Source organism: Ornithodoros turicata, chromosome 2 (genome assembly GCF_037126465.1).
Source record: "Ornithodoros turicata isolate Travis chromosome 2, ASM3712646v1, whole genome shotgun sequence".
In the NCBI taxonomy this organism is placed as follows: Eukaryota; Metazoa; Arthropoda; class Arachnida; order Ixodida; family Argasidae; genus Ornithodoros; species Ornithodoros turicata.
This window is the reverse complement of record NC_088202.1, coordinates 105251170-105264126: the sequence shown is the minus strand read 5'-3', so window position 1 is coordinate 105264126 and position 12957 is coordinate 105251170. Positions and strand designations below refer to the sequence as shown.

The 12957-nt window shown below is 45.1% G+C and overlaps 1 protein-coding gene across 3 annotated transcripts in view; it reads left to right on the top strand.

The window, feature by feature from the left end:
• The window catches only part of LOC135385913 (dymeclin-like), a 125458-nt gene extending 115740 nt beyond the window's left edge, over nucleotides 1–9718 (top strand). For all 3 annotated transcript variants that reach the window (XM_064615537.1, XM_064615535.1, XM_064615536.1), the window contains 3 exons: nucleotides 3939–4121; nucleotides 8891–9004; nucleotides 9459–9718. In XM_064615537.1, coding sequence (XP_064471607.1) covers nucleotides 3939–4121; nucleotides 8891–9004; nucleotides 9459–9608 — 447 coding nt within the window. In that variant the 3' untranslated portion in view covers nucleotides 9609–9718. The remainder of the gene's footprint in view (nucleotides 1–3938; nucleotides 4122–8890; nucleotides 9005–9458) is intronic.
• Nucleotides 9719–12957: the final 3239 nt, after the last annotated feature.

The window sequence follows — 12957 nt, the reverse complement described above, 5'->3', positions numbered from 1 at the left end:
GTCCAGGCAGTATCTGGCCCTTAGTCGGCTAGATGGCGGCCCACCGATTGTCAGCAACGATGGGCCAATTATGGACCACTTGTAACCAGGAGCACTAGCCCATGGTTATGCAGTACTGTGATCCTACAGCAGCCCAAGCGGAAAAACAATGTTGGCAAAGTGCTGGGCCGATGTGTGCTTCCAACCTAAACGTTGTTGGGCCGTGCTTGCAAAAAAATGTTGGGCCAAGCTTGGGGATTGACATTGGCCTGACACAGTGCCAGTGTAGAACCAAGTCTGGGTATTAGCCAGCCATTAATTAGTTGTCTAGACAGCGGCCCATGGATTAACAGCAACGATGGGCCAACTATGGACCACTTGCAATAAGGGGCAGAGCCCATGGTTGCAGTATGATGATCCCATAGCAGTATGGTACCATGCAGTTTCAGATGCCCAGTTTCAGATTCCATTCCCTCAGTCTCAGTCATAGAGGCATAAAATCGCTACACGATAACTTTATTGAACCATATAAAATATACACGTTTTGGCTGTTACCAGTCACCATTGCTAACAACAGAAGGTAGATTCACAAGTAAAGTGAGTTAGCCTGTAGTGCGACGACAACAACGACACTACAATCCTCCCACGCCACACGCTCTTGCCTCACGCAGGAATAAAACGTTCTTCTTTCGTCCACCGACAACGACGGTTCTAGTCTGTCCTTATTCTGCAGCGAGACCCTCCAGTTTACTCCGACTCGTGCCTCATCCGCGGCGCCACCTTTCATTCCTACCGAACTGCATTCGACGACACACATATTTTTGCGCACCGATCGCCTTCGTCGTGCCCTCGAACCTCCTTACTCCGGCCCTTACAAGGTACTGCAACGCGCTTCTAAGACTTTCCTCCTTGATGTCCGTGGCCGGCCCGAAAGTGTGTCGATTGACCAGTTGAAGCCCGCATTCCTCGACAACATACCCCCGGCCCACTATCCTGACCCATCTCTCCCACCGGACATAGTCACGCCTCCCAGGCCTCCAAGGCGTGTTACTTGGGCTCTGACTACGCTCGCTCCAACACGTTCCTCCGGAACTCTGGAAGGGGGCATATATGTAGTGCGACGACAACAATGACACTACAATCCTCCCACGCCACACGCTCTTGCCTCACGCAGGAATAAAACGTTCTTCTTTCGTCCACCGACAACGACGGTTCTAGTCTGTCCTTATTCTGCAGCGAGACCCTCCAGTTTACTCCGACTCGTGCCTCATCCGCAGACGCCACCTTTCATTCCTACCGAACTGCATTCGACGACACACATATTTTTGCGCACCGATCGCCTTCGTCGTGCCCTCGAACCTCCTTACTCCGGCCCTTACAAGGTACTGCAACGCGCTTCTAAGACTTTCCTCCTTGATGTCCGTGGCCGGCCCGAAAGTGTGTCGATTGACCGGTTGAAGCCCGCATTCCTCGACAACATACCCCCGGCCCACTATCCTGACCCATCTCTCCCACCGGACATAGTCACGCCTCCCAGGCCTCCAAGGCGTGTTACTTGGGCTCTGACTACGCTCGCTCCAACACGTTCCTCCGGAACTCTGGAAGGGGGCATATATGTAGTGCGACGACAACTACGACACTACAATCCTCCCACGCCACGCGCTCTTGCCACACGCAGGAATAAAACGTTCCTCTTTCGTCCACCGACGACGACGGTTCTAGTCTGTCCTTATTCTCCAGCAAGAACCCCACAAGCCCACAACTATGTAGACACGCTGGACGTGCCAGCGAGTATAGGGCTGCAGGTAACTTCAACAGCCTGGGGTTTTTTAATGTGTACCCGGAAGCACAAACACAGGGTGCTGGAAGACCCACGCTGCTGCTGTCCTCAACCGGGGTTGAACCCGCGATCCTGAGCTTATTGAGCCAGCATGCTATGAACTGAGCTATTGAGGGCGATTGGAAACTAATCGTCATCTCGTCTCAAACTAATTTTGCAAGTGGAAGACATTGACTGGGATACGTTGAGCTAGGAGAATTACAAAAACTTTCAACTTTTTACAAAGTATTTTCTTTCTTTTGTGTTTCTAGTAGCAGCTCCGTTGTATTCGAGCTTGTTTTCAGTGCAATGCCGACATTGGCCCGACTTTATTTTGCTGAGCTTTCAATAGCACGGCCGCAACTTGTCACACAATGTTCTCGGCCCAACGCCGTTTGCCAACACCATTGTTGAGTGACATTAGACCGACGTTGGTCCGGGCCACAGTAGCCGACAAGGGCGTTTGCCAACCAAAACCGACCACTGGCCGACGGTCGGCAATTTCCACTTGGGAGTGCGGTACCATGCAGCTACGGATGCCATGCTATTGCATTCCCTGAGTGTCAGTCATAGAGGCATACAATCGCTACACGAGAATAACAAAAAAAAATGTTTTAGTTGTCAGAAAACTGAGTCACTATTGCTAATCACTGGAAGTAGATTCACAAGTAAGGCAGGTGAGACGACACTTCTGTAGCTTGATGCGGTACGCGCCAGGGTGTAGGACTGTAGGTAACTTCTACCACCTGGTGCAGTGGGGTTTTTTAACGTGCAACCAAAACCACAGACACAGGGTGCTCGGGGGCCCACATACTGCTACTGTCCCCCGCTACTGTCGAACCCACGATCTTGAGCTCAGCAAGCCAGCACACTACCGACTGAACTACCGAGGGCGATCGGAAGGTAACCTTAATCTCGTCTCTAAATAATTTTGCAAGCGGAAGAAATTTACTCAGATACATTGAATTGGAGAACTACGAGGACATAGCATCTCTTCTTTCTTTTTTGTTTTGCGTAGCAGCTGCGTTGTTTTAGAGTTTGTTTGGAGTACAGGGCCGACATTGGCCCGCCTTTATTATGCCAAGCTCTCAATAGCACGCCCGCAGCACGTTGCACAACGTTCTCCGCCCAATGCAGTTCACCAACCACCACTGTGGGCGACATTAGACCGACGTTGGTACAAGGTACAGTGGCCGACTAAGTTGCTTGCCGACCAAAAACCACCCACTGGCCGATGGTTGGCAGTCGGCAATTTCCACTTGGGAACTGAATGTCATGTTGTCGTATGCCCTCCTCTAAACACACAACACTGTCAGGAATGCTTGTTGTCCGCGTGCTACAGTTAATGTGGCAGGTGCTATAAGTCTGTAAATCAACCAGAGGTATTATGCTGGTTAACGTTAAGTTGTTAAGGGGGAATCACTTCTGTGCAAGACAAGAGAACGTTCGTTCGCACAGCGCTCAGAAACGGCGTAAAATATTGTCAAAACAGAAGTACTGGCATGTTCTCTTTGCTTTGCCCTTGTCAATGACACATCTTGTAGAATTCCAGGACTATCCGTTGATTTGTATTGAGCCCAAATTCGCAAATATTTTAGCGTGCGACACTCTGTCGAGATTGCAGCACATGTTCGAGATGCACCAAACTTTAATTTTTTAAAAATCAACGGCTCTACCTTGTCCTCTAAAAAATACGTCATTGACTAGAGAAAAGCTAAGAGAACACGCCAGTACCAATCTTATGATGATAGTTTAGAGCGTTCACGTGTCTTGTGCGAACGAAAATCACCCATAAATTTCTGAAGTGATTCCCCCTTAAAGTAATTCTGTTAATGCACGTAACAGTTTTCTTGGATCTAATGAAATTGATTAAGCAAGTTCACAGAAATGTTATATGTCATGATGTTAGTAGAATTCTCTTTGGAATTTATATGAAACATTCCCTACGCAACATTTAATAATTTGTGTAACAAAGCTACAGTTTCCAGATAATTTCGGTAGAACTACACAATTTTGCATGTTTTCCTGTTGGTGCTCTGATGTGATAGTGTTCATAACGATGCAATTTTAAAAAGTGGGCTGCCAGAGCACAAGGATCTGGGAACTTCGTGTAACATGGTGATGCGCACTTCCATTCCAGCTACAAGACCTGTCCATACTTGAAGAGGTTCTACGTATGATTCTTGAAATCATTAATTCGTGCCTCTCAACACAACTGCAGAGCAATCCCAATCTGCTCTATTCTCTTCTGTACAAGAGACAAGTATTTGAACCCTTCCGAATGCATCCCAATTTTCAGGATGTGGTGCACAACCTTGACACGGTAGGTGTAGGCTGCTGTGGCATGCTATCATCCACAGAAAAGCTTTCTAGGCCAATTGGTTCAAAACACACATCCTTGGCACTACAGTATGCAGATACAAGAAGGCTGATTGTCAATTGAATGTTTGCAACACGCTGCTTAGTTGTAACATGTGTCACCTTGGTCAGACAGTTGGTACCCCAACAATATGTTATCTCAACACTGCAGCAGAGTAGGACAAGAAATGCAGACAAGAACGCGTTGTCCTACATGCAACGGTATGCTGTTGAGTTGTGGCTGTTCATTACATTCTGACAGTTAGGTTAAAGGGGAATGTTCTACTCTGAGATAGAAATTTCGATTTGGCAATCTTGTATGATAGGGAAAGGGGTGATGCACTTGTTGACACCATGTCTGTGAGCATGTCAGGAAAGGGTTAAGCTCTATCTCCAGCATTGCTCCAGTGTTGTCAGCTTGGCACACACACACTTTGAGCACATTAAGTAGGTACATGGGAAGTGGAATTGTTCTCTCACGAACGATACAGAACATAAAAACATAAATGTACTGCTAGCCTGCTTCATATATACTGTACCTAGGACCCACTGTTTTACGGAAAACCCGTTTTTACCTTCTGATTTGCATCATCACCACTTAGGGTAAAACCCGAAAAAACACGAAAATGAGCTTGGCAAAGTGCCAATTCATCCACCAATACGGGCACTGGAGAATGCTAGGCATTGTACACTCAGCACAGCCGTTCGGCATCTCGTGTTCATCTAAAATGCAAGAAGCGATTTTTTTTTTAATTTCTGCCCGAAAATCTGCTTTTCCACCCAATATCGCCCGATTTTACCCTGTTTTAGGGCTCCTGAAATAAAACGCGATTTTCAACCCCCCCCAATTTTCAAGAAGGGCCGTATATAGTAATTGTGGTCTTTTACACAAAGGAACCAGTATTACCCTTTCTGTAGTATGCTTGTTCTTTGGTAGTATACTATGTTTCTGCTGACCACTTTCGTTTATTTTTTGAATTGGGTTGTGGCTATCTTTGCTGTATTCACAAAGCTTGGTGTAAATGAATCCACCCACGACAGACATGTTTGTGTGAAGTAACATTTCCTTAAGCTTCAGGCACAAGCCTCTATCGCCGTTTCCCAGGTACAGTCAAATGCATTCGGAACGATATAGATGGGAACGGCTAACTCATTCGTTATGGTTTCAGAAAACATTACATATGAGCACTTCCGCGGATCACATTCATTGAGTACAATACTATAGTACAAAGCGGAATGCCACGGAACGTTCACGTTTGTTGAACGATTGAAGATATTTTATGTAGGTTCCATGTCACGGTCAGTGGAATTTTCAAGGCTCACTTGAAATAAGTGATCACATTCATTGTGGACTGTGCCATCACAGTGTCATATTCACGTTCGTCATCATAATTCACACTGTTGGAATTATATTGAGATTGGAATGCACATTGTTAAATTGAATATCATAATCATAATTAATGGGCTCAACAAAACGGAGACATTATATAGCGTCGTCAGTGGTTTATCCAGAATCGCAAGCATGGGGGAGGGGGGTTCATTGTCAAGCTCATTTGTTACAATCTTCAATGTAACGATAACTCCGATAGTGCGATCAAATTGCTGGTTTCCATCAGCTCATCCACTGAAGTACACTTAACAAGACTTCGATGTAACGAACGCCATGAAAGTGCTTGCTTGTGTATACCGATCAGAATTCTCCCGGCGGCTGGCAAAAGGCGGGAAAATTTAGAAACAAGATTCAATTTTTTTTCATTGAAACCAAAGGAAGGAGCCATAGCTAGGACCTTCGGGTTTTCTGCGATTCCGCCAAATTTCGCGGAATTCGGAATTAATCGCGGAGTCCTTCGTTTGGCATAGAATTTCACGGAATCCCTTATTTTTAGGGGTGTGCGGATATTCGAGTTCTCGAATTCGAATCGAATCGAAATCACTCAAAGTATTCGATTCGATTCTGTTCTCTTCTGTACAAGAGACAAGTATTTGAACCCTTACGAATGCATCCCAATTTTCAGGATGTGGTGCACAACCTTGACCCGGTAGGTGTAGGCTGCTGTGTCATGCTATCATCCACAGAAAAGCTTTCTAGGCCAGTTGATTCAAAACACACATCTTTGGCACTACAGTATGCAGATACAAGCAGGCTGATTGTCAGTTGAATGTTTGCAACAAGGAGCCAATATCCAAGTTTCGCAGTATTCGCGTATTCGCCAAATACAAACGACACCTCCCGAAAGTGGGCTTCCCCTGACGTTTCCGTTCATGGGGTGAAGCCTGCTTTACGAAATTGTCCATGCTGCAGGACAAACACAGACAGATTGTAGTTTAGTTTAAGGTAACGTTGGCCCAAGTTTATTGTGCATACTCCACCTAAGGAAGGGGCGGCGTCCCTCCTGTGTGCAGTTTAGCGGTGGCAGTGGGGGATATTGATTTGATGTCTGGGAGGTTGCCTTCGAGAAGTTAAGACTCTTAAGTAATGCCTACAGCCCAGGAACAAAAAAGGGTGTCCTAAACATGTAACTTCCCCATGGCATGTATTGTAAACTCCTTCCTATAAAGTACCTTTAAAATGTAGATGCTGAAAGATCTTTCAGCAGGTATAAAATGATTGCAGACGACAGACCGCATCAGAGGAGAACACAGGATAGTGTATGTAATGCTGAGCCACAACAGTGCTTTGAATCTGTAATTTTATAAAATATTTTTTGTTCCCACATTATCCAAGAAAATAAAGTGTTTCCCGTTTCAAGCAGCTGTTGACTGGTCGCCACAGAACATAGCGGAATTTGCAAGTCGGTGCCGCAGAATTTAGAATTTGTCACAGCAGAAAACCGAGGGCCCTAGCCATAGCCTCGGAGAGCAGTGTGTTCTAGTGAGAACACGGTTCGTTTAACTGCATATAACTGGCAGGGATTTGTGCGCGTTGCAGAGGCTTTGAAGGTGCTTGTGAAAAATACAGGAGTTTTCTACCTCTCCCCTTCTTTCTCTCACTCCCAAGTTTTTTTTTTTGAGTTGCTGTGTGCTACGATGGCATCTGTGCCGCTGGGAAGTGTTTTGATAAGGAAAGGCACATGGCTCGACTCCAAGTTGTGCGTGCCTAACGGATTTGATACCGCTGCAAAACATGGTTGCGAAGTACAGTGCCTTCTCAAATGTGAGTTGGTACACAGCTGTGTGTCACCACTCAAAGACGTGTCGATGAACTAGCAGTGGCTGAGGCAAGTTCTAACGCACAACGCAGTTCCGATAGTGAGAACGATGATGACTACCACACTAGATGGCGAGCAATGGATGAAGCCATCGATCTTTAGATATGTGGACCCTCATGTAGTATCGGAAGTACTGTATGTTGCACTTCGAAAAGCTTTTGACGCAAAGCTGCATCAACCTAGAGCTAGATAAAATGCTTTCATGCTTTCAACAAATGTGCATGTTGAGCCACATTCATCCTGTACCGTTGTACTTTGTTGACATAATACGGACCAGCAATTCGGTGAGTGTTCGTGAGTGTTACCGGCAGTTCATGTATAACGATACTCTGGTATAACGATCAGATTGTGCACAGGAAGAAAAGGAGGGGGTGTCAAACCGGTCATCATAAAAGTCTGTGTGTACGAGGGTGGATCAAATATAAACGAGACTTTCATTTTATATTTTTTTATTTGTAGTAAGAAATACTATTTTTAAGCAATATTATTATTATTATAAAAGAACAATTTTTCTACATTATCTCCCGACGTAGAAATGCATTTTTCCCTGTGGGTCGGTAGCTTTTTTATCCCCTCTTCATAAAAAGAAGTGGGTTGTGTCAGCGGCAAGTTGCGCACAGACTCCTCCACTGCGTGGTCGTCGTCGAACCGTTGGCCTCCCAGCGCTTCTTTGAGTGGCCCAAACAGGTGAATGTCACAGGGCGATAAGCCAGGCCTATAGGGAGGGTGTTCCAATGGCGTCCAGCCCATTCCCCTTAATTTTGAACATGTGACAGCTGCAGTGTGGGGTCTGGCGTTGTAATGGAGGAGGCTTGCATGGAGGTCACGGGCTTTACGTGTTGGTTGGTCACGTATTTTGCTGCGATTAGCAAGTGTAACCTCACTCAAAGGTTCGCAGTTATATGCAGCGTTGATGGTGCGACAATCGTGCAAGAAATCAATGTGCAGAATGTCGTGCTGGTTCCAAAAAACAGTTGCAGGCACCTTGCCAGCTGACAGCCGAGTATTGGCTTTGACAGAGGCTTTAGTTTTCAACCTCGTCACGGCCTTCCACAAATTCCTTATGCCAGGCAAACACACAGGGCCTTGACAGTGTTTGATTCCCGAACTGTGCCATCAATCTGTGCAGAATTTTGGTCTGTTTTACACCCTGGCGAGCAAGAAACTTTATAATAATACGTTGTGCAATAGACGGGTGTACCACTTCCTCAGACATCGTATGACGGACTACTGAGGAAATGTAATGAGACCGGTCGGCTTGTCACGTAACTACTGACCCACCTATCTAGCACCTGCACAAGCGGCAGCGCGTGCCAATTGATAGAACGCACTCTACAACAAAAGTCTCGTTTATATTTGATCCACCCTTGTACCTGCTCATTATAATTAGCAGGGCTTGTCTGTTTTCATAGTAACCGGCCCAATGAGGTAGGTGTTGCTTTGAAAATGCTTGCCAAAGACCTATTTGCTTTTTTGCTGCTGAGGCATAAGTGAGCCACCTCCATATTTGGCAACTTTGTTGCAGGTTCTTTCTTATTTTTCATCTCGACTGGAAGCTACAGACAAGAGCTTGTCTGTTTCTGAAGTCATGGAAATTATCAAAGAAGCAGCTCTCCACTGGCCTACTGACAGGCTAAAGGTAAGGGATCTACAGAGTTTCACAGCTATAAAATTCCACTGGTGTTAGCCATGTCGGTCATACAACAGGCCCAGCTATAGCAACCCTACTTATCACAAATTATGTAAGACCGGTGGATTGAAGCAGAGGCCTCAGGTCGGGAGTCACCGATATCTCGTACAGAGATGGTTCTTCTATAAGACATGACAGCTGGTTTACATGGTCTGCAATCCTCAAAAAGCATATCTGCCTGATTTGCAAGATCTGCAGGCAGTAGTAGTTGTGGGAAAAATTGGTAGACAATCAGGCAACATCAGAGAAGAAGCTAAACAGGAAAGTGTTGCTTTCTCAACACAGAAATGACAGCTTCTGTACTGTTATGATTTATCATGAATGATTATATCCTATTTCACAGTAGTATGACAGCACTGTGCACATTTCATACTTTATGTGTACCTTCCCTTTTCCGTTACAGAAATTTCCAGACCTCAAGTTTAGATACGTTGAAGAGTCGCAGCCTGAGGATTTTTTCATACCATACGTTTGGACTGTTGTGTACAAATCATCGGGCATTCCTTGGAGCCAGCAGAATTTAATCCTCTTCAACCCAAACAAAGACCTCTGAGGTGTCTACTTAGTAGCCTCGCAGGGCAATCTAGTAACTGATGTTGTGGAACTGCATGAGTATGGCAGTTATGGTTCTGTGCTTGCATGAAACATGGTTTCAAAGCTTCACTGCTTTTCTCATGTGGTTGTTTTCTGTTTGATGGGGTTGGATTGTTTATGAAATGTTAAATAACAAAGGTGTATACAATGAGTTAAATTATTCCTTGATTTTGTTTTCAGCTGAAGAGCATCTTCTGGCTTAGCTCTTTTTAGCTTTTGTTCTGATGTTGCTCAGCAAGCTGCTGTTATGTGCAACTGGAACAGCATTTTTAAGTGCTTTCGGCTGTGCAAAATGATGGAGCACAAAGATTAAATAAATTTTTACAGCTATTCAAAATGAAATATGGGGTGCTTCGATTTTCACATAGTGCACTTCATTTTGGGATAACGCAGTGACCAGCAGAGTAAAGCATTTTTTGTGCTTAAAGTCTTACATTCCATCATTGCATTTCAGCCTCAGCCAATAAGCTTGTTGCGTTTGCTTCCATGAAACAAAATTGATTTCTCTTGTGTCACCAATTCCCCAATGAAATACCACAATGGGTCTCATGATGGGGGACGGAGAGATCACTTAAGACAACAGAAAAAGTCTATATTAAGAAATCACCGATGCTTAAAAACATTGCAAAGTCCAGACTCGACCTTGTGTACAGAATGCTAACTGCATCATTGCATTTGAAATCGAGGAGGCGTGACGTTTGTAGAAAATAAAACGCCGTTTCGGGTACATGCAAATAAGAGGATGAACACTCAGTGTCAACCTTGTCATAACATTATGTGCAAATTAAAAGCTGCTGCTTGGTAAATATAACTATCGCACTCAAAGTTTCGCCTCGCCCAACACGTAGGACATGATGGAAATTAACTATTCCGAGGACGATTTTCATCTTCCACATAGAGCAGTTCAGTACTCAACCCGATTGCCGTGCAGACAGGAGCCCGAGAGTGAGAGCGAAGACGGACAAACACGACTCGAGAACGTGTTGTGTCTGTCGTTCTTCCCTCCCCGTCTCAGGTTCCTGCCTGTTGCCGTGTGCCAGCTCGCCTGCGGCTTAGCCCTTTTGCCATTGCCTCAACGCAACAGCTTCCACCAACTCACGAATACGAGCACCAACGCGTCCCCCACTGCTTCCTGCTGTCCTCTCTCCATCCGATCACATATGTACGCCGCCCATAGTCGCAGTTGCTCCGCGGCGCTAACACGGAATATGAAGAAAAACGGCAACGCGCTATCTAACTTGCGAACTACAATTCATTCCTTCCTTCTTCAAAATCCTTTTCGGATGGTGGCTTAGGAACGCGTGACACTCCCTTGCAGACTCAACGTCACGTCACGCATACTAGGGTGGAGTCACCACGCGCTGTCGCGGCTTTGCAAACAACATCCCCCTGCCTGCCACAATAAGAATTAGATTAGGCTTACTAAGACGTTGCTTGTGCTTTATGGCGTGTGTTGCAGAGCATTTTTAATTGTTTTTTATTATTTTTTTTTCGCTGTTGTATACAGCCCCGCCGCCGTCTGCTCGCTTTCTACGTTGGACGGGTTCGCTGAGGATTCAGCCCGCGGGTGACGAGTACGACGATTACCAACTCCGCTTTTGTGGTGTCGTAACTGCTTGCCGTTGTTGACCTCACAAGGCGGCAACCCCTTCTGTTCTTGCGAGGGTGAGTTTCGTGACGAGGATAAAGGTACCCGCGGAGCAACTTACGGCTGTACTCGACGGAAGTTGGACTGCAGTCGGTGTTGTAGAAATGAGATGTTTAAGTGCCGGTGTTGGGATCCCGGGTCTGTACCAGACTTGTGCGTAACGCGTTACTAGTAATTGCGTTACTTGTAATCAATTACTTTTTTGAGTAGTTTTTCGAGTAATCAGTTACTTTAAAGTCAAAGTAATTTTTCGAGTAATCAATTACTTTTCTGAGTAATCGATTACTCAGTAATTGATTACTTTCCCGGCAGAGACTAACTCATCTTTTAGATGTTCTGCCCCAAGTCAAGATCTTCATGCCGTCAGCCTTTGTTCTGGAATTTCAGGGTCTCTCCCCCTAATCTGTTCCTACACCAGTGTGGTGGTACCTTTGTGGTAGCTTTGGAGGTTTAGTGAGTCATGGGGAAGTTCCACGCATGATCTTCCACAATCGGGTCAACGTCTTCCCGGGCGATAACTACAGTAGACGTACATATTTTTGGGTTATTTCAGCTGTCCCACTGTTGAACTTTCCTTTTTTCTTCGTCTTTTTTTTTTTTTTTTTGCTGAGGCGCACAAAGACGGGTATAATTTGCGTGAATGCAGAGTAACGACCGGAGTAACGCGTTACTTTTCTACTCGTTACTCAATTACATTTGAAGTCCTGTAATTGGTAACGGTAATCAATTACTTTTTTCGAGTAACGGGCACAAGTCTGGTCTGTACCATGCAGGAGTCCGTCTCGGACAACAAACAGCGTTTATTTCATGGCCAAAATGTAGACGGGAACAGACAGAACGTCTTCGTGGACCTGCGGACACTGACGGCTCTAGGACATTTCGGTACAAAACTTGCAGGGCATTCTGGTACGGACATCGCGGTGCACGGACATTTCGGTGCATGGACATCTCGGTACACGGACTTCTCGGTACATGTGCACCTCGGTACACGGACAACTCGGTACAGAAATTGTCGCGTAAGGAAAATGTACGCCAGTTCATCGCCATTAGAAGCTCCCTCTTTCTTGATAAATTACCGTAATGCCCAGCTGGAAAAGGGGATATATACTATAGTGGAATTTGTGTAGATTCGAGGCTGAGGCAACGGGCCTGTAGAAGCAGCAACAGATTTTCAGACCGTTCAATCGGGTATAATGTTATCTCTGCTCAATTTTCGTGTCGATCGGGTTCGCCGTTGAGGTTCAGCCACGCTCTCAAGTAAATTAATTTATATTTCTGACACTAGGAGCACTTTTCTTTTTTGTTTGTTTTCGGGCTTATGAGCACAGCTTTCGAGCTACCCCAATATTTATTTATTCGGGGTACCCCAAAGGTCAAATGACACTATATTAATATAATTCGTGTATTAATATATTCAGTTTCGAACATCAATCGCTTCGATTCGAAATTGCGATGTAGTATTCGATTTGTTTTTGTTTTATAGCAATCCATCTCGTACCCAAGCAGTTACATGGTAACATACAATCAAACTGACATAAAGTTAACAAACACAGTAACGTGGCTCACAAGAAGACAACCTATAACCATCATAAACCACACACAATATAACGAACAGAAATTTAAAAAAAAATCAGATTAAAAGACCCTATGCCAACAAATA